We start from the raw sequence: 25,881 nt of genomic DNA, 5'->3' as shown, positions 1-25,881 counted from the left end.
TTTACAGATTTCACCCAAGAGATCTTATCACTATTATGAGAGGTTTTATCACCATTATCTGGAGTAACTCCCCTTTAGTGCACTTTTTTAGGAAGCTTAATAAAAATTTAGCAAGTACATGTTACATTAAAGTTTTAGAATTCAGAAAATTTAAAACTAACTATAACAAATTTTGTTATAGTTAGTTTTAAATTCTCTGAATTCTAAAACTTTATGTAACATACAACTTGCAAGAAAAACCTCATAAATTAATCTTAGGTTGTGTATTTTTATTAGAGTGACTAATGCTTCCATTTTTGTTGTTCACGTTCAAGTCATGACTCTTGTCCAAAGACATTGATCTTGAGCTGCCTTAACTTTTCTTTTTTTTTTTTTTTTTTTTTACCAAAAAATCCACTATTCTGTCTTGAGCCACAAAGTTTCTGTTGTCACGTCATTTTCTGGAGGTCTAATGCATCTAATATTTGAAAGGACTCCCTTCAACTGAAAATTACAATGATCCCTAATGAAAAGTAATGAAAGTACTGTAAATCACTTTTTATTCGCAAGAACTTAATTTTCGTGTTAATACACAAGTCTGTCTCCTCATAAAAATTTTAAACTCACACACATTTGTATTATTACAAAGGATTATGTACAACAGATATCTCAGCGTGCGAAAATTTGTCTCCCTAATAAATGCCGAATAGCTGATTCCTGAAAATAAGGTGTCACAAAAAATAGTGATCTACAATAATTTTAATTCATTAAAACTTTTTTATAGGGAAGTCAGTGGGACCCAAAATTCTACTTCCTTAAAATTGAGATTCTTTATGTCTGTATAAGGAACATAGTGAAAAGTTGACTCAGAGATTCATTTAAAAATATCTTTCTAATCAAATTTATTGTAATTTAAATTGTTCTAATCTTGCTAAATATCTTAAAGAAAATAACAAAATTCAGTTAAAGTATTTAGGGGAGGGGGGGGGGGGGGAATTTCAAAACTAAGTTTGTAAACTAAGAAAAAAGGTTTAGATATGTTTAAAATGACACGTGTATTTTCATTTTACAGAATTTTACAGAGAAAATAGTTCTACCAGAGACAAAAGCAAAAAAAAAAAAGAAGAAAAAGAAAAGGTGGAGTGCAGTTGAGCAAGATGATGTGGATCCAGAAGAAAGTATGGACACAGAGTATTCTGAATCAGAGCCAGTAATCAATGCAATGGAATCAGGGGCCATGGGGTTTCCACCAGTGAACATGCTAGAATCAGGAGCAATGGGGTTTCCCACAACTCAGGTAAACCCTGGGCCTATGGAAGTTCCACCTGAGAGAGCAGCAGAGGATCCCCCCACAGAAATCATCCCAGAGGAAGGTGTCATGCCTCCAATGGAAGAGGGTGATTTTTCTCCACACAGGGGTGGATTCAGAGGCAGAGGTCCTTACAGAGGGAGGTGGAGGGGAAGGAGGGGTTACAGAAGAGGGGGAGCACCACCGTTTCATGGGCCTCCCCCTGGTGGACCCCCTTTTGGACCACCACCACCCCAGTATCATGGTATGGAAGGACCTTATCAACCAGGATACTATGATCCTTCTTATGGTTATGACTATTCACAGTTTTATGCTCAGGGTGGGCCACCACCTCCAAACTATGGTGTACCGCCTGTTATTCCTCAGGGTCCAACTCAAAGTTCCATGCCTTCTGACCCTGCAGCATGGGCTCAGTCTGCAATGGAATACAAAAACAAACAAATGGCAACAATGGCAAACCAACAGATAAGTGATCCAAGTCAACAAAATCCACCACCCCCACCTACACCAGCAGAAAATCAACTGGATCCAAGTCAGGAGATACTGAGTATTCCTGTACCTCCACCTCCCTCAGAACCACACCTACCATCCTCCGTTCCTCTTCCTCAACCTCAACCACCTGCATCTGATATTCCACTGCCACCATTAGATGTTCCACTGCCTCCATCTTCTTCCACAATGCCTACAGACTCAAATATAACACAGGATATAAGTGATTCTAACATGGACATTTCTATACCACAGAAGAAAGCTTTAATTGACATGGATGTGCCAGCATTATCCCCAGCTGAGCCAGAGGAAGTGAAAAATGTGTCGGAGTGCATAATGCCCTCTGGAGAAAAGGCTCTTGTGGTAGAAACAACTCCTCTAGTGGGGCTCTCACCAACTGCTGAACTCTTGGAAATGGAGAGTAAACAAGAAATCTGTGATAATAAACAATCTGAATCTAAAGTGGATAAAGCAAAACCAGATAATTTTGAAGATAGTAATTTTGAAAATAAGGATGATGCTAGTGCATTAATAGACACTGTTCAGGAAAGTAAAGACACTGATTCTGAAAAGATAGAGGACAATAAAGACAATTTACAAAGTAAAGCTCCAGTGAAAACAACAGCTCAAATGCTCCTAGAGAAAATAGCAATGAAAAAGAAGGCAACTGAGGCTACAGAATCTGGAGAAGTGTCAGAATCTGTGGTAGAGGGATCAAAACCAAAGACTTTAAAACCAAGCTCAAAATTCCTTTTGCAGCAATTAAAACAAGATGCAGGGAAGGTCCAGTTCAATGTCAAACTGGGAGCATCTGGAACAAAGAAGGGAAACATTCTGCAGAAGACTGAAAAAAGTGAAGCAGACGACAGTTCGAAACACAAGGGTGGATCCAGAGAATTGTACAAACCGTCTGCAGAGGATAAAGTGGCATTAATGCTTGAGACAATGACACCAAAACAGAGGGATTCCTACATGCGTTACAAAGAACAACAAGAAAGAGAAGCAAGGAAAGAGGAAAGACGCAAGCAGCGAGAACAGGAGAGAGAGAAACAGATCGAGGAGAAAGATATACGAAGAAGAAGGGATAAGAGTGAGAGTATAGAAAAAGACATGAATAAGCTAGACATTAAAAAAGTGTCCTCAAGTCCCAAAACAGACAGTGTTAATGAACAAGTGTCCAGTGAGGACAAAAGGGGTGTAAGAAAAAGTGAAGAGAGAACTAAACCAGAAAATATAAGAAAAAGTGAAGAGAGAACTAAACCCGAAAAAAGTGATGGGGGTAAAGTTAGTGATATTAAGGAAAGTGACATTCCAAGTTTGAGTGCTGAATCTGACCAAGGTTTCACAAGTATTAAACATAATTCAGGTTTATCAGAAACAGACAATCAAGGAACACAGAAAATTACAACTCCTCAGTCACTGAATGTTTTATCTCCTCTGCCAAACACTGACAGTTGTAATTCTAGTCAAACTCTTACTTCTAAAGTTCACAGTGTCAAAATTATAACTGTTGATAAGTCAAAGGACATGGGAAGCCCATTGCCTGATAGAAAGAAGAAATCCAGATGGTCAGAGATGAAGGCTGATGTATTGTCATTGAGTGTCCCCTCCGTCTCCAGTGGACCCCCCACAGCTGTTCCTATGGTAACAGATGCGGAGGTGTATTCCCCTGATCATCCCACAGAATCACCCAAGACAGCACTCACAGGTAATAAATAAAACAGACAGGAAATAAAAATATGACAAGTACGTCATTATGTTACCCCTTACCAGCCAATTTCCTTTTATCAACTTTTAATAACTCTGAACTATATCAGTGATCAAAGTATTTTTTTAATTTTCAAAAAGCAATATAAAAAAGGATAAACGTTAGTTTCTTCATATGTCATATATTCATCTTGAAACAAGTTGTACCTATGTAGTATAGGATGACCTTGATGCACTAGGATTACTAGAAATATCTCTCCAATCCTGTAGGATGGTTTTGATTTATACAGTGAGCTCCCAGGTCATAAAATATAGGTTATTCTGATGTACTTCCATGCACAAATTATATGAGGCTACATGTACTTGTCTTCATTCTTGGAATTGTATCCTTGAGAAGGGAATTTTCTATTGAACCTGGTACATACATTTTCAAACTCTTCTAGACTCTCATCTCAAAGAAAATTTAAAAAGTAGGAATTTTAATTTTTTTTAGCATACTAGTATTTAAGGAGAGTTTGCATTTCAACATCATTATGTCAAAAGAAGATTGGTAACACATGTTCACTAGGTATAATGGGTTAATTCTGGTCAGAATGTCTCGTCAATCAATTATTTAATCTCGGTACATTATGTACAGGCCACAGACACAAATTACAGCCCATAATAGAGAGAAAATCAATAGAACAGTGATGTAGGGTGTTCTAAAGTGATGAATCATGGCAGATAAAATCTAACAATATTGGTGTCCCTGTGAACTACCGTTTTCATTCAGTTGTAATTCTATTAATGGCATTTCTCCCTTTTACATGAAAATGTCATTTAGATGGAGTTTGCATTCTTTCTCATTTAAAAACCTTTCAAAATAAACGTATTTGTTATTTTTCTCATCTACTTTTAAGTTATCTAATTTCAATGCCAAGTGAATGGTTTCCAATGTAAAGCAATGAAATACAGCTCTGTAACATGTTAAAATGTTAATGTACAGGAAACTTGTACAATTATATGATTTCTTATAGTTATGAAAGAGTCAACAAATTTGTCTTGCTTTGCTACATATATACGAGGGGTTATCAAAAAGTTCGTGGACTGAGGCTATAAAATTGGTACTATGTAGTCTGTGCTTTCAAAATTTATATGGAATATAAAACAACAAAAAATAAAGAAATGTTGAAAATTTTAGCCTGATACATTCATTATTTGCCAAATTATTACAAAATATAAACTACATTATATGATCACCCGGCGCTGTCGTCGTTTATTTTCATGACGTCAGATAACGTCATTGTTTTTTTTTTTCAATGTCCGATTCTTCTACCTCATATACTTCTTTGATGAGATTCGCTGGAGCTGAGTAAGGACTTGTTTATATGACTTTACAATGTCATGAACAGTGGCCTTCAATGAATATAATAATCCAAATGGATTAATACATTGGGAGAGATCAGCGCTTGATTGTGTAGGCATATTTTGCTTTTGGGAGTCCAATATCTACAAAGCATGATCAACGTCATTTTTTGACGTGATTGATTTTTCACACCTTGACTGCAAATCGACTTAAACTGCGTATCCCTTTTCTCTCTGAATCTTTTTTGACATTAAAAGACAAGTACTCTGGGTGCATATTATTTCTCTGTAGCCAGTTTCAACATATTTTATGTCTATACCAGTTTTTTTTAGGGGCAAAACTTTATAGAATATTGGAAACGGAAACCCCTCCCCCTTTTGACGTTATTTTCAAGGCCTCATTTGTTTGGAAATTCCGTGTAAAATTTACTATAAAATTTCATAAAACTTCCAGAATGAAATGAAAATTTCATATTTTATGGAACAATTGTGTCCCGACACATACCTGAATTAACGGGATTTTTGGTTGTCAAATGATCATATCAAAAGAGTTTTTCTCAGTTACACATAGGTCGCAAAAACGTCGTTTTCGAGGTTGCGCCGCATGGACATACCATTGCTTACAAAAACATTACTACTTTATTAAAAAATAAAATTTATGATTTATGGTTTATTCTTTAGATAGAAAAGATGATGCTAACTAGATATTGTAAAATTCATTGATGTGCCTAAAGCGGTTTTAATTTTATGACGCTAGTCCACGAACTTTTTGATAACCCCTCGTACATTGTTAGAAAGTCTTCATCTGATAAATGCTTCTGCTGTTTTTCTAATTCCACTACATGGACTCTGTGTACTGTAGGATTTTTTAAAAAATGTAATAAGATTTCCTATATTTAAAAACAATCATAACAATATTTCAAACTGCAGTCAAGTTTTTATAACAATACTTTATAACAATTTTTTTTCTGCAAATCACAACTTTTGCAAAATATTCCAAAAGTAATTTAAATTTAAATGCATATTCCTAGTTTCGCAATTCTCTGTGTAGTTTAAAAGAATTACACAACTATCTATAATCTGTATGGCAGACAGCTAGTGACAACTTTATGCATTTTAATTTTTTTATGTATCTAAATGATCACAATGAAAACAAAAAATATTATTTTATTAGGAAAGATATTCATTACGTGCTATAAAGGTAATGATAAACATATCATTTTTCAGGTGATTCCCAGATGTACTCTCCAGAGAAACCTACCGGGATGGAATACTCCCCCAGTCACCCTACGGAGGACTACTCTCCCAGCCGACCAACGGATACCCCTAGTCCCAGCAACGGATCAACTCAGGTAGACCAAAGCAGCCGGCTCAAAGATGAGGTCATAACCTCTGACACACAGACAGACAATCAGTCTGGTCCAGTAGCAGACGAACAATCACACAAGGAGAGTGGAGACGAAGATACTTCGTCAAGAAAATCAAAGAAAAAGAAATCCAAGAAAAAGTTACACAGATCAACTTCTCATTCTCCTGAAAGAAAGAAAAAAGAGAAGACAAAAGAAAAATTAGAGAAAATGTCACCTCAAGGAAAAGACAGTTTTTCATGGGATAGTGATGAGGAAGTGCCACATACTGATCGAGATTCTAAGCAGCGTACTCACTCAAGGAGTAGATCATATGACTCTGCTGATGATAAATCTAAAGAGAAATCTATCAAATCTGTTAAAAAGTCCAAATCACCTAAACATAAAAAACATTCTCAGTCTCGGTCTAGAAGCAGGTCTGTGGATAGTAGATCACGAAAAAAGTCAACAACACCCAGAAAACATAGGTCTCGTTCAAAATCTGATAGCAGGTCAATAGATTCCACAAAAGACACTTCTAGGAAATATGATGTAAAATCTAGGTCATCCTTGAAACATAAAAGTAGGTCAAGGAGCAGATCATCTTCTGTGGGTAGATATTCTAGGAAAGATAAATCTGTGATTAAGACTTCCAGACATAGATCTAGAAGTAGGTCAGCAGATCCATATCAGGAACATGGGAGAAAGAAAAAGTCCACCAAAAAATATTCTTCACACTCTAAATCTATAAATAGGTCAAGAAGTAGGTCACAGGACTCAGGAAAAGATAAATCTGCCAGATCAGTATCTCCAAGGTACAAGAAAAAATCCTTGTCACCCAAGCACAGGAAAACTTCATATAGCCGATCCCGAAGCAAATCTTCAGAAAGGGCTGGCGGAAAGAAAAAGAAAACCAAGAAAAAGCAAAAAACATATCAGTCTTCAAGCAGATCAAGAAGTAGGTCTGTGGATGCTGCTAGGAAACACAAAGATGACAGAAGTAGATCCATCTCTCCAAAACCAGAGAAAACGAAGAAAAAGAAACCCAATTCTACAGAGAGATCTAGGAGTCCTTCTCCAGCACATACAAAGTCTGACAGGAGGGGAAAATCAAACAGAAGACAATCGGAGTCACCCATGTCTTCCAGAAGAGGAAGAAGAGAATCACCAAGAAGGAGCGTGCAAAGCTCTGTCTCTCCACATAGAAGAAGGAATTCAAGCTCCCCTGATTACAGAAAAAGATCGTCCACTAGAAAGAAAAGAAACTCAGTATCACCATCATCCTACCAATCTGATGAAGACAGAGGAGAGAAGGCATCAAGGAGAAAATCAAGGAAAGGCAAAGATAAATCTTCCTACAGAGACTCCCCTATAAAAGACATATCTAAAGATGCAAGGTCATTGACTCCAGACAGAGGACAAGAAAAAGAGCCAAAGGAAGATAAACAGAGAGAAACATCCCCAGAAGTACCTAAAGAGAGAGCTCCAATATCATTCAAAATGAACATCAATAAGCCAGTAAAAAAAGAATTGCCATCTCTTGAAAACAAGTTGGATGATTCTATGGAGAAGGACATTGACGAAGGCACTGATAAGGGAGATAAAACAGAATCCAGTGAAAATCTGGTGCATGAACAAAAGCCTGATGAGAAGAAATCAGAAAAGCATGCTAAATTATCTAAGTCACCATCACCTTCTAGAATTTCTACACACTCTATCAGCAAATCACCAGCAAGGGAATTTAGATCCAGAAGTAAATCGGTAGATTCAGAAAAGGATAAAAAGTTGTCAAAGAAGGCCAAAAAAGCAGCAAAGAAAGCCAAGAAGAAAGCCAAAAAGCTAGCTAAGGAGAAGAAGAAAAGGGAAAGGGAGGCTGAATCTTCAAGTTCTCCCCTGAATTACAGCAATGAAAGTATAGATATCGAAGAAAAGTCAGAAGATGTGACTGTTGAAGATGACAAAATAAAAGCAAAAGAGGATTCTAGAAATACTGGATCTTTGCCAGAAAAAGAAATGAGTCCAGAAAGTAAAAAAGTGAAGAGAAGATCCTGGAGATCCAAAAGATCTAACAGTGATGAGGACTCACAACAGACTTCACCAGAACAGGGTGGCACTAGAAAACTGAAGCGGATCAGTGTGGACATCGGTGCCATACCTCTACCAGGGCAAGAGATCAGTAATGAACAGCAGAAAGTCTGCACAGAACAAGTAAAAGATACCAGTACAGAAAAAGAAAAAGATAAGAGTAAAGAAAAGGTAAAAGATTCCAGTAAAGAAAAAGTAAAAGATAACAGTAAAGAACAAGTGAAAGATAACAGTAAAGAACAAGTGAAAGTTGTCAGTAAAGAACAAGTAAAAGAATCATCAATTCCGATACAGAAGGTCAAGAAACTAGAGCAAGTTGAGCCTATCATTACTGATCTTTCTTCCATTCCCATGCCTGATGAAATGCCTGTTAAGAGCAACAAATCCCAAAGCATTAGTGATCCTTTTTCTGTAACCATACCCGATACTGCTGGGAAACATGATGGAGAATATCAAAGACAGAAAGATACCCCCAAACCTAGTGAAAAATCTGATGTTGGAAAGAGTACTGATGACTTAGAGTTATCTCAAACGGAGCAGAAATTAAAAACTGTGGATGAATCAGAAGTGAAAGATCCAGAGAGTAATAAAGAAATGAGTAGGACATCCACAGATACAATAGATACAAATGAGGAGAAAATAAAAAGAGAACTAAAGAAGCTGAACATAGACATGGTCAAAAGTACATTTGATCTTGAAGAAGCCCAACCCAGAAGAAGGTCAAGAAGATCATATAATTCAACAGAAAAAGAACCAGAAAATGAATCAAATGAACCAAGCAAAAGGACAACTCGAAGAAGATCTAAAGCATCCCTCAGCACAGAAGATTCCTCTGGAAGTGAAAACTCAAAGACTGACACCAATCAAAGTGAAAGTGAAGTGGAGAAACCAAGTGCTGAAATTGTTCAAGAGAGGCAAGAAGTCGTGGAAAAGCCCACAAAAAGAAAGAGGAAAAGCAGATTTAGTGATGTGGATGACAGGGTTGATGTGGATCAGATTGTATTACCTACAGAGAAAAAGAGTGAGGTGGACCTCAGTACATTACCAAAAGTCAGTGTGACATTGGAACCAATTCACATTGAAAAAAGCAGTGCTAGGACACCTATTAAATTTGCTTTGGCCAGTGTAACACAAGCAATTGAAAAGGTGAAATGGGATGAGGAAGATGAGGAGTCTCAAAAAGAAAAGGGTGGAAGTTCAGGATACATACCTGATGAGGAAGACACAGAGATCAGTTTTAAAGTGAAAGTTGGCAGTGATACCAGCATGAAAGAGGAGGAGAAAGAGAGTAATAGAAATGAAAATGTAGCGACTTCAGTTAAAGTTGATGTACCTGCAGTTGTTACATATCCAGGGTTGTCCATACCCAATGTATCAGCAGACTCCATAGAGGGAAATGAAGGAAAAGGTGCAGCAGCATGGAATAAAAATGACATATTTCAGACTGCTTTGAAGAAAGCAAAAGAGTTGGTGGAAAGTAAAGTAATGGCTAGTGTAGAGGAACCTAAGAAAGTTTCCTCAGATGTTCCAACTGGAGAAGACAATACTGAAACAGTAGATATGGAATGTGATTCCAACTCCAACAGTCAGGAACCCCTTATCCTTCAGGGGAATGAAAACTACCCACAAAACTCAGTTCCAAATGCTCCAATGACAACATTCCCAAAATTTACTACTGTTGGCCTTTCCCTTGAGAGCATTATTCCAGATTTTGGCGTGCCACTGGGAAATGGTCCATCATCAACAGACAGAAAATCCACTCCACCAGCACCTATGCCTCCTATCCAGATGAACATTCCACCTCCACCACCTAGTGGATCATTAACATCCAATTTGCCAATTCCTCCACCCCAACCTGTTGCCCCACCAACTTACCCTGTTTCTGTGAGCCATCCATCAATGAACATACCATTGCCAGGAAGTGCTCCATCAGTGGCACCTCTACCAGTGGCACCTCCACCAGTCACAAATACATCTTTCTCCATCACTAATCCACCAAATATTCCTTTACCTCAGTCCTCAGCATTGTCTGTTCTTCCTACAGATATTCCATTACCACCTCCACCACCAGAAAAGAAGACATCAAAGGAAGACGAGGTTGACATAAGCAAGGTTTCATCCACTGCATCTGCACCACCAAATCTTCCATCTGATATTCCTATGCCTCCTGATGAGAAGACAAAATCTCAAACTAATCCTCCTTCTATTCCTATACCCCCAGAGAAAGCAAAAGCATTAGATAATTCTCCAATACCTGTGCTGTCAGAGAAGAAAAAATCTAATCCTTGTGATATTCCAATGCCAGTGGATGTTTCTAATACACATACTAAAGAAACATATCAACAGAGTGGATCATCTGCTTCCATACCTCTAACTGAATCTGCCCCTCTTCCAGAAGTCATTCCTCTTCCTTCAGAAATTGGGAAAAACAAATCTTCTGTATCAATGGAACCTTTAAAAGTTGGCTTATCTGAAAATCAAGGTACTCCATCTCCAAAACCACCAAATATGTTACCTGATCAAGAAATAATAGTCACAGAAGCTACTGTAACAAATATTGATGCATCTTCAAGGGACATTTTATCATTAATTCAACAGGCAGAGACTGTCACAAATATTCCAAAATTAGAGGAGAGGGTTTCTGATGCAGATGAAGCAGGTGCTGAGAATGGACATGCATCAAATGACACAACAAAACCTTCAGCAACAGATATACAACAAATGTCTTCTATTGAACTATCAAAACAGGCCTTGTTAGCAAAAGTCATTGCAAAACAAAAAGAAAATCCAAAGGAGAAGAAGTTGACTATAGGGAAAATTCCTCGCACTTCACATGTAGAAAAAAGTACAGAGAAAAGTAAAGATGAACCAGAAATGAGTCAACCTATAAAGAAAACACCAATGATAAAGATAGGCCCTATTGTGATGAGTAAAGGAAAAGACTCGGACACTACTTTGGGTGAATCTTCAGAGGATGGTGAAATCAAATCAGAATCTGAAAATGAAAGTCATGCTAGACATAGAATTGTTTCTGAGCTAGGCAGAAACTTACCCATATCTCCACTTGTAATGGAAAAATCTCATGGAGACTCAAATCCAGGTCCCTCTGGGTTTGGAGTAATACCAAAGAAAGTGATAGCTCCTCCTACTTGGACTGGAGAAAATCCATTTGTGGAATCCAACCCACACAATGCATCAAGTGCTTCTGAATCTGAGGAGTCCAAGATTGATGATAGAGAATATTATAAGAAAGTGGATGAATTTCTGAAGAAAGTGGAAAAGCCTAAAACAACAGTGGAAAGAAAGTTTGATGAGTTTTTGGAAAAAGTGAGAAAACCTAAGCCAGATTCACCAAGCTTGGAGGAAAAAGTGGATGAATTTTTGAAGAAGACAGAAAAGAAGGACTCGAGGGAACGCAGCTATGATGAATATACAAGCAGCAAGCATGAGAGAGATGACTATGACAGAGATAGAGATAGAGATAGAGATCTCAAAGATAGAGAATATAGGGACAGAGAAAAGGATAGAGACAACAGAGACAGGGATAGAAAACATAGAGATAGAGAATATGAGGAACGGCGTAGAGAAAGGGACAAAGATTACGGGGATCGGCACAGAGAAAGAGAACATGATGATAGGCGTAGAGATAGGGAAAAAGAATATGATGATAGGCGTAGAGATAGAGATAAGGAACATGACAATAGGCGTAGAGATAGAGATCATGAGGAACGACAAAGAGATCGAGATTATGAAGACAGACATAGAGAAAGAGAGCATGATGACAGGTATAGAGATAGAAATTATGATGATAGGCATAGAAAAAGAGAGAGGAGGGGAAGTAGAGAAAGAAGCAGGTCAAGGGAAAGGTATAGAGAAAGAGGAAGAGAGAGGTCTAGAGAAAGGAGCAGAAGTCGATCTAGAAGTAGAAGTAGAGACAGGGATAGGAGATATTATGAGAGGAGGTCCAGTAGAAGACCTGAAAGAGATGAGAGACGACACAGGGATAGCAGTGATGAGGAGCGATCACCTAAACATAGGTCAAGACGTAGTAAGTCAGATAGAGAGGAAGACAAGAAGAAAAATCTCACTGATGAATGGCTTAAGTTTGAGAGCCAGTTAGCAGCCAAAAAGAAAATGTTAACAGAAACAGCGGCATCATCCTCAGCAACTGGAGCACCTCAGCAGCAGCCTTCAGTGCAACCAGCACCAACTGAATACTACCAGGATGCCTATGGTAATTACTACCCTGTACCAGTGACCCAAGCAAATACCAACAGTGCCTATCAAACGTATTCACAGTATCCAAATGTGGATCCCAACTCTGGATATCCAATACCTCCTCAGCAGACTGTGATGTCCCAGCCTCAGGTCTATCCTCAAGATACATATCCTTCAATGCAGCAAGTGCCAGCCCAGACCTCTAACCTGTACAATGTGCCAAATACTCCAGTATACAATACTCAGGGACAGCCTGTTCATCAGGAAATGGTGTATGGCCAGGAGCAGACACATCACCCTCCATTCCAACCCGCCCCTACTGCAGTGCCGAGGACAGCTGTTGTGTATGGGCACGTGCCCACTCAGCCCAGTATTCTGTCAGCCATCTCCTCAGCAGCTGTGGCACAACCTCCAAAGACCCCTGGCTATCCTGGTCAACCAGTCCAGCCACTTAATGAGGTATGACATGACAACAAGATTTTACTAGTATCATTAGTTCATTTGTTTGTATTCATGTACAAAATTCTTCTCAAATGTCTAAATGTCCCTAACTGGAAAATATAAGAAAATAATTAATGCATTAACGGAGAAATGCACTTTTAATGTTCAATTTTCATGTCAGATTTCATTGACATATTTTGAATTTTGTTTCAGCCTGAAGTTGGCTCAGTGCGTCCTATGAATCGCTTGCCAAATGTACCTCAACAACCAGGTACTCCAAGATTCCCTTCCAGGGTACCAAGTACAGCTGTCAAACCTCAAAGAGTAAGCTCCCCTCCTATATTCTCTCCTCCAGTTCGACCAAGTGGATATATTGCATCTCAAACAACAGAAGGAAACAGAGAGGGTCAACCAAGCACTCCTACACCTTCTGATGGTGAAGATGAAGAAATAGCAACTGGGGAGAAGAAAGATGAAGCAGAACCTCAACCTTCCCAACCTGTCACCACCTCAGAGATCGAGGAATCCTCACAACCAGCCCGTAATGTCAACAGGCATCTTCCGATCAAGCTAGGCTTCAAGCAGGCCATTAAAGACAGTGAAATATCACACCCACCCCCATCCACTTCTCCACAAGTCAAGGAAGGAAAGCCAGAGAAAGTGAAGTCCAGATGGAGGAGATTTAGTGAACTAGACTTGGAAAGTCCATCAAGGAGTACCTTGTCTCCATCTCTTGATAATGTGTCTTCCTCCACTTCTCAGTCAGAAACGGACAATGCTGAAGAAAAGGATTTATCCGATATAAGAAAGGCTGTGGAAAATTACGATGCCTGGGATCCATCCTGTGATCTTCTGGGGATACCATCAGCAGTTCTAACAAAACCAGAGATGCAGAAGAAGGAGAAGAAAGACAGAGAGAAGCAGACAATACAGAATGCTGACGTGACATCACAGGTCATGGAGGTTAAATCAGAGGAGAAGGAAAGCGGGACAAAGAAACCTCCATTTGAGAATATAGAAGACAATATTTATCTCTGTGAAAGGTAAATAATCATTTGAAACTGTTTAATAGTTTCACAAGCTTATGAATTTGTCTAAACAATTTTACTTACACGTATAAGATTTTGCTGTGAGTTCAGAGACACTTTTTGATGTGTGTTTAGGGGAAGGAGCTGGGAGGGGTGTCTGGTAATTGTTCACAGAATTTAAGACCTTCTAAGAGTTTATTCTCTGTAGTGATTTTCCTGAACCAGATGCACAAACAGATCCATTTTAAAGTTAAAAACTGGTACTCTATACTCTTATCTTTAAAGGGTAAACAATATCTATAAATTTTGTGTATACTTTTTCAATGAATTACTTGTTTTTTAAGAGAGAAATCAGTTATCTTTCTCAAACTGTTCACAACAAAGTGAAGAATGCCTATAACTACAAATACATTAACATGCTGTTTCAAATGAAAGAAATTTAATACTTGAAAGAGCTTTTATATGAAAATTTTCTTTCATAATTACCCTTCATTTACTTGTACCTTAGCATTAACTTCAAATTGGTAGACACTTTTTGATTTAATAAACTTATTCTGTTCTGATAGTCTAATCACATTATCACCTACTAATATTCTAGATTCAGCGACTGAAATGATTTCAAAGAATCCTGTTTTAAAATGTGTAGGTATGTCTGCATAAGAATGATTAAGACAAGGACTGTTATTGTTTTTCAGGAAGAAGACGAAGAAGATGAAGGATGTGAGGCGGATGCTTTGTGACTGTACGACAAGTAAGGAAGACCGAGACCTGGGGTACGAGGCCTGCGGTGAGGACTGCCTCAACAGGATGTTGTACATTGAGTGGTAAGATCAGGTCTTTACTAGAGAGAAAGTCCACAATTTATTTTTGTTTTTAGTAATGGAATTTTATGTAGTAGATACATGTATAATTGTAAAAAACACAGTTTTTACATATTTTTGATTAAAATTACATGTAATATTTTTAGGCACTTTTTGGGGGAGGAGGGTAAATTGAGAGAGTTTTAGGGCTTTAGTCACTACTTCAGGCACTTCCCTCTGTAATTCTTAATTTTGAGAGTCATTGTCCTTTCAAATACTGTAAACCAGCTTTTATTCGCAACAACATTATTTCACCATTTTTCGGGAAGAAACTAGTTCATGACGATTTACTTTGGCGATCAAGTCTTTTTTGAATCTTTTTTTAATAGAAACAGAGTCTTAAAGCACATGTTCAAGGCGAGAAGTATTCGTGATGACGAGGCTCTTGCGAATCTCATGAAAATTTCTCACATGCGAATAAAAGTTGGTTTACAGTAAGTAAATGAAGAATAGTCAAATTAATAATCAATTTAAAATTTTAATTTTCAGTGGAAGCAGATGTCAATGTGGAGATTATTGTACAAACAGGAGATTCCAAAAGGTAACATGGTGTTATTGTTTTTTTTTTTCAGCATTCTTTCACAATAAATCACTATATAAATCTAAATAACGAGCATGAATTTTAATTGATTCTGTTTTCCCTCAGAAACAATATGCTGATGTAGAGCCATTTGTGACAGATTGGAAAGGAATGGGACTAAGAACAAGAGTAGCACTGCAACCGTAAGTGACCTCTGGTATAAAGCCAGATTACATTTTAGAAAAAGTTTATCTGAATCAGTGTCCAGTGATGTTAGTTGTGATTTGGGCTTTATTTCATTCAGGGGTGACTTTGTGATGGAATATGTGGGTGAAGTCCTGGATTACAAACAGTTCAAGTCCCGAGTGAAGCAGCAATCCAAAATGGGTCAGGAGCACCATTATTTCATGGCCTTAAACTCGGATGAAGTCATTGATGCCTCGTACAAAGGGAACAACTCCAGATACATGAACCACAGCTGTGATCCTAACTGTGAAACTCAGAAGGTTTATTGACAGTGTCTAAATTTTAAACCAGACAAGTAGTTATGAATCAAAGTTCAAGTTAAGGCAGAAAGCAGTTTTGTTTTTGAGTCAAATTTGGTCTATAATTTCTTCTGAGTTTGGACTTTATATCTATATGTTTTTCTTGCAGTGGACAGTAAATGGCATCCTCAGGGTGGGATTTTTTGTCAAGAAGCCAGTGGAGCCATTGACAGAGCTCAATTTTGATTATCAGTTTGAAAGATATGGGTAAGTTAAGGAATAATTGTTCTAGCCAGTAGCATTAATGGTAGTGATAAACATTTGTGCAGTGCTAACTGTAAGATGTTTTGTCAAAGTATTGAGATTTATATATAACAATTTTTCAGTAAAGAGGCCCAGAAGTGTTATTGTGGTTCTGAGAACTGTCGGGGTTTTATTGGAGGCAGTAAGACCACTCCACTCCGCTCCACAAAGAAACCTGAGGAGGACAGGAAGAAGAAGACAGAATTTGAGGATGATCTGGTGGGATATCCTTGCATTAAAGTGGAATTTAAGCTTCTGCATGTTTCATTTCAATTTTGTAAGATATTGGTGGTTAAAGGGAGATAATTGAAATAATATTTTCCATTCCACCTCATTTCAATGTATATAAACCTGTGACAAAGATAATTGGAAAAAATACTTATAACCTCATTTAAATGTATAATACTTGTGAAAGAGGTATTCCATGTTTGTTTTATGTCTAGCTGGATGAGGAACTGGAAGCCATCACAGAGCTGGAGAATGGTCTGAGGAATAAAGATCACGTCCTCAATATTTGTCGTCTGATGGTGAGGGCAGAGTCACCCGACCACAGAATCACCATTCTCAAGTGTCTACAGGTGCGTAGTTATTCCCTGAGAGTATGCATGTACAACAAGCTCTGAATAGTGACTGTTTCTAAGCATTGCATAACTTGTATAAGTTATGTGTACTTACATTAAATTCATATAGAAAAAAGTCTTTAAAAAATGAATAACTGTAAATCACTTTTTATTCGCGAGAACTTTATTTTCGCGTAATTACATGAGACAGTATGCTCGCGAAAATTTCATTCACGCATATAATAGAATTCCTTAAGATTATATAGATTATAAGATTATATAACGAACACAATTTGTGAAAATTTTGTCTCGCTGATAAAGAGTCAATGACTATCTCGCGAAAATAAGTTGTCGCGAAAATTAAGTGTTCTACAGTATTTGATTTATATATATTTTAGGATACTGTTGAGGATAACTGTTTACGACTGTTCCTGGACTATCACGGCCTGGAGTTACTATGGAGCTGGATCACAGACAGCAAGGAGGGACCAGAGGACGTCAAAATCATGGTCAGGGTTTTGACAAATTGAAATTTGAATTAAATGACAAGTTTATGGTATTGTATTGATATTATTAATTTCCTAAAAAAAGAGAGAAATGCAATAATTGCACATTTCTCCAAAGCTGTTGAATTTTTCACTTGTCTGAACTATATTTCATTGTTCACTTGAATAATATTTCTTTGTATTGAATGTAAAACATCATAGAAGTTGAGTATTTATACAAAATATTTTACTTTTTTGTAGATTTTATCACTTCTGAAGAAGCTTCCAATAACTAATAAAAACATTTTGAAAGACAGTAAAATCCTGCCATTAATTTGTCGATTGGCTGGTCGGGATGAAAATGACGACCTGTCAACTGTTACAAACCCCATGGGCCAAAGGGGGGAGACCAAGTCCATTCTCTCCTCCTCAACGGGCAAAGACAAGTCACAGAAAAAAAGGGTCAAATTTGCAGATGAGGCCTCTAGTTCTGACAATGAATCACATTCTAGTACCACAGACACTGTTGGTGATTCTGCCTCTGGTGAGTTAGAACCAGAGGCTGGCCCGAGGCCAAAGTCTGAGTCCCTATACAAACAGGTGCTTGATAAGAGCCTGGGTGTGGGTTCAGAGGAGGATCAAGGAGGAGGCAAAGAGGCAGCTGAGTCATCTTCTGCAGATTCCACAAACATTGAAGGAGAAGAAGGAGAGGAGAAAAAAGTAGTGTCAGAAGAAGAAGGGGTAACCCCGGGGGATGAGGTAAACATAGTCCCCGAGGAGGAGAAGAAGACAAGCCTAGAGGGTGAGGAGAATGAATGTGAAGGGGAGGAAGACCAGAAGGAGGAAGCCGAAATGAAGAGTGACATTGAACTACAGGCAGAGGAACTATTGTTCTTATGGAAAGACCTGAAGGTAAGGTGTTATTTGAATTATAGTCACAATATGGAAATTTTTATGTTCAATCTTCTCTTGAATTTATACTGATTATTAATCTATGTTGTAGGAATTATTCAAGATTCCAAAGAAACAGCAAGTTGAAGAAAGGAAAAGGATAGAAAAAGAATTAGGTTAGTTTACCAGATATGATAGAGAAAAAAAAAATCAGTTTACCAGATACACAGTGAATATACATGTATGAATAGAGATGCAAACATTGCAAATACATGTACATGGTAAGTAATTATGTATTAAAGCTATTGCTTTTTACTGCAAAATGAAAAAAAAAATTTCATGATTTACATTTTAACATTTCAGAATTTTAAATATTCAAAATGACTTTATGTAATTTTTAACAACTTAAGTTCTTATTTTGGCAGGTACAACTAAGGATATTGACTTAGAAATACTGGAAATGATACAAGATAAAAGCAAACAAAGAGGTAAATATTTTTTTTTTTTTTTGAAAAGAAAAGAATTAATGTAGAATGTTAATGTAGAGCTAATTTATATGTGTAACTCGTTGACATAAGTATACATGTCTGTCTTCCATTTTAGCTGCTGGTTGGGACACAGGTATCAGAAAAAGGAAGAGGGCCCCTCCCCCACCCCCACCCACAGATGATGAGGAAAGGTAAACACCAGGGCATTATGTAGATTGAAACATGCCAGTAAAATAAATAATTATGATCAAATATTTAATATTTTAATGCATAAATTTTCCTTCAAGAAAAAAGGAGTTGAATGCTTCAAATTAAGTGAAGATACATATTTTAAGAAATATTTTAATGCTTTCAGGAAAGTACTTTTACCCACACCACCTAAAATCAGCAAGGCAGAGCACAGGAAGATGTTTGAGGCAAAGGTGAAGGCCAGAGAGGAGATGGAGATCAGAGAGAGGCAGCAACAAGAGGCCTTCTTGAACCAGTTCTACAGTGACCCCAGCAACATTCTGTACTTCAACAGGACCCCTAACCACCCACTGTACGGCATGCCACCCGATCAACAGCTGCAGATCCTCCAGTCTCAGCCACTAGAAGTCCAGTATCAGATGGTACAGGGCTACAACTCACAGGGTAAGACAAGAGAGAGTAAACATAGGCATTGCTTCTTTTCATACAAGTTGTGTTGTTCAAACTTAATTATGTATGGTTTGATAGAAGTGTTATAAAAAAATCCTTGGTGAAACATTTTAGATATGTACATGTAAAAAATAAGAACTAAAAGAAACCTACTGTCACTAACGTACATCTTTCTGTTTTTGACAGAGGTTGTGGAGCAGTATATTGACCCCAACACAGGAATGCCAATCACGGTTGAACAACTCCAAGCCATGTATCAACACCAACAGCAGCCAGAGGTCATGTATACAGAGGATGGTCAACCTATACAACAAGTCTGGCCTCAACAACAGGTACTCTACTGAATCTGATAAGTACAGCAATTCTGTAGTCAACAGCAGGTGCATGATAAATTCAGATATATGGAATTGATTAAAATTTGAAGTTGATCTAATTGAAGTTGATTCACGTGTTCAGTATACTAATATTTATTGGAAAGTCTAGGCTGGATTCAGTTTCAACAAACCTCTCTGACCATTTGAAGTTAATTCAGGTTGTAATTAAATTTATTGTTTTGAAAGTTGTGACAGTTCAACTGATTTAATTGACCATTTTGATCTAACAGGTGCAGCAGCAGTATGTGAATGCTGAGGGACAGATCGTTTCTGTTCATCAGGTAGACCAACACCTGGTGTACTCCGGGGTCCCCCAACAGCAGATAATGACCCAGACAGTGGAGGTACCAGGCACTCAGGTGACCCAGATACCTGGACAGACTGTCTACCTACAACAGGTAAGATTCATTCTCTCAATTTTGTCTTCGAAATTTTTCTCTTTTTAATTTTGAAAACAAATTTTTAAGAAAATAAATCTCCATTATTTCGATTTAGTGTTTGCCAATGTTCTTCATGAACAGTTGGCATATTTCGTGCCATAGGACATTTTTTATATGCCACATTAAAACAAACCACAGTTACAAGAGGGTGTTTTGGAAGATAGAATTGATCATCCATGAAAACTGAATTTAGAAAATATGAATTGAGAACTGAGCCCCAGAGGAATTTTGATGATGGAAAAACCTTGTTAACATTACTTGAAATTGAAAACTTCTTTAATTATAAATCATTGTGATCAGATTACTCTATTTGGTATCACAATTTTAGGAATATGTTTAGGACACTATAGAAAAGTATGTGTATATGAAACTTTCATTTTTGTTTTCTTTTTTCCATTTTAAGATGGACAACACTGGCTCAACAGTAAGAGTGTGTTGTGTAGTTGCTATACTGTAGATTCCCATATAAAAAACACCATATTATTTTTCATTAACATGTACTTTGAGTAATAAATTGTAACAATTTTGGAAGATTTTTTTTTCTACAGATCTTTGCTTATGAAATCTTTCATTTATCATTGTGGCTTTGCTTTTTATTATGTTTTTGCAAATATCAGTTTTGGGTGTTTCTGTAGATTATATCTCCTAGCCTTGCTTTTTATGCCCCCCTTCGAAGAAGGGAGGGCATATTGCTTTGCTGCTGTCTGTCGGTCGGTCTGTCGGTCCGTCGGTCTGTCGGTCCATTCAGCTTCCGTTCATTTTCTTCATAACCGTTGCACATACTGAAATGAAATTTGGTATACAGATATATCACATGAATATCTAGGCCAAGTTCTGTTATGGGTACGATCGCACCATTTTTGACAGAGTTATGCCCCTTGGACTTGGAAAAATTTCAATTATTTGCAGTTTCCGCTCATTTTCTTTGCAACCGTTGCACATACTGAATTCAAATTTGGTATACAGATATATCACATGAATATCTAGGCCAAGTTCTGTTTTAGGTACGATTGCACCATTTTTGACAGAGTTATGCCCCTTGGACTTGGAAAAATTTCAATTATTTGCAGTTTCCGCTCATTTTCTTTGCAACCGTTGCACATACTGAAATCAAATTTGGTATACAGATATATCACATGAATATTTAGGTAAAGTTCTGTTTTGGGTATAATCGCACCATTTTTGACACAGTTATGCCCCTTGGAGTTTGAAAAAATTTCAATTATTTGCAGTTTCCGCTCATTTTCTTTGCAACCATTGCAAATACTGAAATCAAATTTGGTATACAGATATATCACATGAATATCTAGGTCAAGTTCTGTTTTGGGTATGATCGCACCATTTTTGACAGAGTGATGCCCCTTGGAGTTTGAAAAAATTTCAATTATTTGCAGTTTCCGCTCATTTTCTTTGCAACCATTGCAAATACTGAAATCAAATTTGGTATACAGATATATCACATGAATATCTAGGTCAAGTTCTGTTTTGGGTATGATCGCACCATTTTTGACAGAGTGATGCCCCTTGGAGTTTGAAAAAATTTCAATTATTTGCAGTTTCCGTTCATTTTCTTTGCAACCGTTGCACATACTGAGATGAAATTTAAAATACAGATTAATCAGATGAATATCTAGGTCAAGTTCTGCTTTGGGTACAATCGTGCCATTTTTGATAGAGTTGTGCCCCCTTGAACTTGCAAAAAAATTCCAATTGGGGGGAGGGGGGCATAAGTGTTTTACAAACATCTCTTGTTTCAAGTGAAACTTGCTACTGGGTTTTCTACTCGTACTGTATACAGGGAAATTTTCGTCCCCGTTTTATTTTCACCCCTTTTGCCTTATCCTCCTTTGGGCAAATTTTAAACGAAGCGAATTCAAAGAATACAGTATAATTTCTTAAACAAAACTAAGTGTGAAAGGGCGAAAATAAGACCTGGCAAAAATAACCCTGTATACAGTACATATGTCTAAATATTAAATCTGAAAGAGTTGAAACTTTGCTACACCAAATTTACTAATGGATATTGTTTGCACTGAGAGTTTGTTGTGTTACAGATTGGTCCCTATGGTACTCAGACACAGCTAGCAGTTGTTCCCCCTGTTGCCATAGCCACCACATCCTCAGCTGATGATGATGACCCCCCTCCTCCTCCATCTCCCCCCAAACCCAAAGTGGAGAAGTTACCACCCAACTGGAAGTCTGCCAAGGACTCTGAGGGAAAAACCTACTACTATCACACAGTCACAAGGTTTGTATCAGTGTTTGGGAAAAACCTACTACTATCACACAGTCACAAGGTTTGTATCAGTGTTTTCCATCTTCTTATCTTGTGCATCTTATAGAACAAAAGAAGAGGGAGACACTCTTAATAACCACTTTTATGATAATTACTTATGACCATTGAAAAAAGGGGACAGATTAGTTTGCGCCTGTGGTTCAGTTAGTAAACCAAATATTGTCCTATCAATATCTTATGAACTCTTTGCTTTAATACACTGGTTCCCCATTAAGTAGTAGATGACCTACTGATTTTGAGGTCACAAGGTGAAGGTCACAACTTTTTGAAATACATGTACAATCATCTCAATTAGTTGGGTTTTTTTTTCTTATAACTTCAATATGTAAGTATCAATATATATATGCTTCTTACTTCAGACAAACGCAGTGGGATCCTCCTTCCTGGGAAAGTATTGAAGCAGATGATGCTATGGATCTCGAGTCTCCGTTGTACGAGGAGATTGTGAAGGTAAGGATAGGTCACTAAAGATTGTCTGTAATCTGTCTGTATTCTATCTGTAAAGTGATTTTCATTCCCCATGGCCGTTACCGAATCAAATTTTTCTATTACAGGGGAAGAGTAAGAGGGCCACGACAGCTGCAGCAGATACATCCACTGAAGCCGTGAAGAGAATCAAAGACCAGTTCCGACGACAGATGTCCTCCTATATTGTGGTGTGTCTGAATCCATTCAGAAAACCCGACTGTAAGGCTGGAAGAATCAGCTCTACAGAGGATTTCAAACATCTAGCAAGGAAGGTAAAAGAACTATAAGATAATTTAAATTTACATGTAGTGTGACTTAGTACATGGGAATTGAGGCTAATGAGTCATTTTATAAAATCCTGCATTTTTTTCTAAATTAGTAACTTTATTTCTTCTGAATTGTAGTTGACACATCATGTGATGGCCAAAGAACTGAAACATTGTCGTCATGTTGAAGACCTGGAGGTCAATGAAAACGTCAAATCCAAAGCCAAAGACTATGTTAAAAAATATATGGGCAAGTTTGGTAGTGTTTATCGTAAAACAGGCTCACCAGATATTTGAGACATTTTATCTCTTGAAACAGACTCACCAAATAGCCAAGGGATATTTGAGATCACATTAAGAGTTGATTATACCTTTCTGGATTTCTGGGAAAAATATAATGAATATGTGATGAAAGTAAACCAAAGGGTACTAAAATTTATAAAAATGTGTGTTTTAACACTACAAAAACTTACACATGAACAGTGCTACATCCTATTACTTACAAATAGTCTTATGTTTCTTCTCCAAAAACATAAAGGTTGGAAGATTATCTCCAACACACATAGGGTGTACTTATTTTATCATCAGTGAATTTTCCCAAAATTCAGTATTTTCAATATTTTTGTGTAATGCTGAAAAAAGTACACATTTATCACACATTTAAATGTGAGACATAGTATTAGAAACATTGAAAAAATAGACTTCATATTAAGAATATTGACTTAAAAAGTATTGTAATATTTAACATTCAGATATTACATTGATCTGTGAATGCATAAAACAGCAGGTTATCATAAAAGGCAGCAGTTTTTATATGGTTTGTGTGTTGAATTGTTGTCTTCTAATGCGGCAGAATTATTGTTTTAATTAATTGTGTGCACTCAAGAACCATGTGGCAATAATTGATTAGACGTGTTAGTGTTTTGTTTAAATTCCTTCAATTGAAAGGTAAAACGTTTTTTTATGTACTAACATTATTTTTACGTCATGAATCAAATAATTGAAGTGGACATTTTTATACGAGGATTTATGTTTGTGACTTTGTACGAGTGTAATTTTTTGAAGTATTTTTCTTCTAAAGAAATATGTGTCCATTGTGTGTACTAGTATTAAATTTAAAATACATTTATTACAAATACTTAAATGGCATTTAAAATACTAGTACACCATAGCTGTGAATGTTGAATGAAATTGTTTTTTCCAGTATCACTTTTCATAATGTGTCATTAATTAAGTGCTTAATATTGCAGTCATTTTAGAGATGTATGTAGTCGTTTGTAAGAAATGTTCATCTATCAATTTGATTTAAAGACAGTTGTCCCTCATTTTATTAAACTAAATGTACATATTCTGTTTTATAGATATTTAGTTATTTTTAATTGATAAAATTATTGTTGCTGTGATAAAACAGCAGATTATTATTTTGAATTAAATTGTTTTAAATTGAAGTAAATATTTGTCATGGTGTTTTCTTTTTCTCTCCCTCTAAAAATGACCAAATTCAAGCACACTAAAATACCCAGTCACAAGGATGACAAAAGTTATAGCTGTATTGTGACTTTAAAAGTCTTAACATTAATATCTAGAATCTATGATATATCTGTGCACCATTGAGTGGAGATGCTGGAATTTGACTGTGTTTACTTTGTTATTTACAAATATTGCTTTTAAATCAAGTAGACAACTTCAATGAAACATCGCTTGTGTGGCACAGTGGTTAGATGCTTATGTCCTGAGTTTGAATCCCACTGTGGGAGGGACATGGAGACCATTCCTTTGGATGAGACTGTATAAACTGAGGTCCTGCGTCGCAGTAGGTGCTGGCATAAAAAAGACCCCTCACTGTGCAATGGCCATAAGTGCCAAGTATAGGACAAAATTTGCAGCTCTCCACCGTCAAGTGGTGGCATTTCCATACGAGTGAAAAATTCTTGAGAGGGACTTTTAATAAACAACATACAATCAATCAATGTGACAACAAACTAGGATTTCTTTGTGTAAATAGAACTGTTTTTTTTTCTCTTGAAAATTAAGCCTGTTGTAAAAACCAATGACCTTGAACTTCCTGGATTGACCTAGCCAAGGACATGACACATCCTCTGATCATTAACAATCCCTGTACCAATGATGAGGTTCTAGTGATTCTCCATTAGAAAAATACAGCCATGAAAAGAATGTAATACTTTTTTGCCATTGACCTTAACCTTGTCAGAATGACCTTGGATCAAGGTCATGACAAACAAAAAGGACATTAGCGATCTTTATACAAATAAGAGCTTCTGGTGATTCTCCATTGGAAAGTTGTATCCCAGACCAGAGTTATACATATTTTGCCAGTGACTTCATACTAGCTGGAATGACCTTGGGTTAAGGTCTTGTCGTAACCTTGTTTCAATAGCAAACTCAGCATCAGTTAAGAGCTTCCAGTGATTCTCCAATGCAAAGTTAGAAAAGATTTTTTTTCAGTGAGTGACTTTGAACATCCAGAATTACCTTGGCTCAAGGTCACGACACATCCTTTGATCATAAGCAATCTTTGTTCTCATTAAGTGCTTCCAGGGATTTCTATTACAATCTTAAAGCATGGAGAAGAATTTTAAACTTTTTTAGCCAGTTACAAGAATGACTTTGGCTCAATATCATGACAAACCATTGGGACATAAGCATTCTTTGTACAAAGAATTAGCTTTCAGTGCTTCTTCACAAAAAAATTTAGCCAGAGGTTTGTATGGACAGATAGGAGGATGGACAGGCAGACAAAATGATTCCTGTATATCCCCCTAAACTTCATTTACAGGAAGTATAAAAAGTTCCAATCTTGAAAACAATAGTTTTCCAGACAATGGGATAGCCTATATGT

At 37.0% G+C, this 25,881-nt stretch overlaps 1 protein-coding gene across 1 annotated transcript; it reads left to right on the top strand.

Moving 5' to 3' along the window:
* The first annotated feature begins 1,403 nt into the window (after window positions 1-1,403).
* LOC134264334 (microtubule-associated protein futsch-like) lies at window positions 1,404-24,474 on the top strand. Its single transcript, XM_062746629.1, has 23 exons — window positions 1,404-3,485; window positions 6,056-12,936; window positions 13,132-13,961; window positions 14,642-14,770; window positions 15,296-15,347; window positions 15,453-15,529; window positions 15,631-15,832; window positions 15,981-16,078; window positions 16,198-16,333; window positions 16,558-16,692; window positions 17,073-17,183; window positions 17,421-18,071; window positions 18,163-18,226; window positions 18,476-18,538; window positions 18,654-18,729; window positions 18,894-19,171; window positions 19,364-19,509; window positions 19,779-19,949; window positions 20,395-20,415; window positions 22,046-22,239; window positions 22,647-22,737; window positions 22,842-23,027; window positions 23,160-24,474. The coding sequence occupies exons 1-23, from the start codon at window positions 1,535-1,537 to the stop codon at window positions 23,316-23,318; spliced, it is 12,702 nt and encodes a 4,233-aa protein (XP_062602613.1). The 5' UTR covers window positions 1,404-1,534; the 3' UTR covers window positions 23,319-24,474.
* Window positions 24,475-25,881: the final 1,407 nt, after the last annotated feature.

This window comes from Saccostrea cucullata, unplaced genomic scaffold, assembly GCF_032062105.1.
Source record: "Saccostrea cucullata isolate Sc308-1 unplaced genomic scaffold, CSIRO_AGI_Scuc_v1 ctg410, whole genome shotgun sequence".
In the NCBI taxonomy this organism is placed as follows: Eukaryota; Metazoa; Mollusca; class Bivalvia; order Ostreida; family Ostreidae; genus Saccostrea; species Saccostrea cuccullata.
This window is presented reverse-complemented; position numbering and strand designations above follow the sequence as displayed.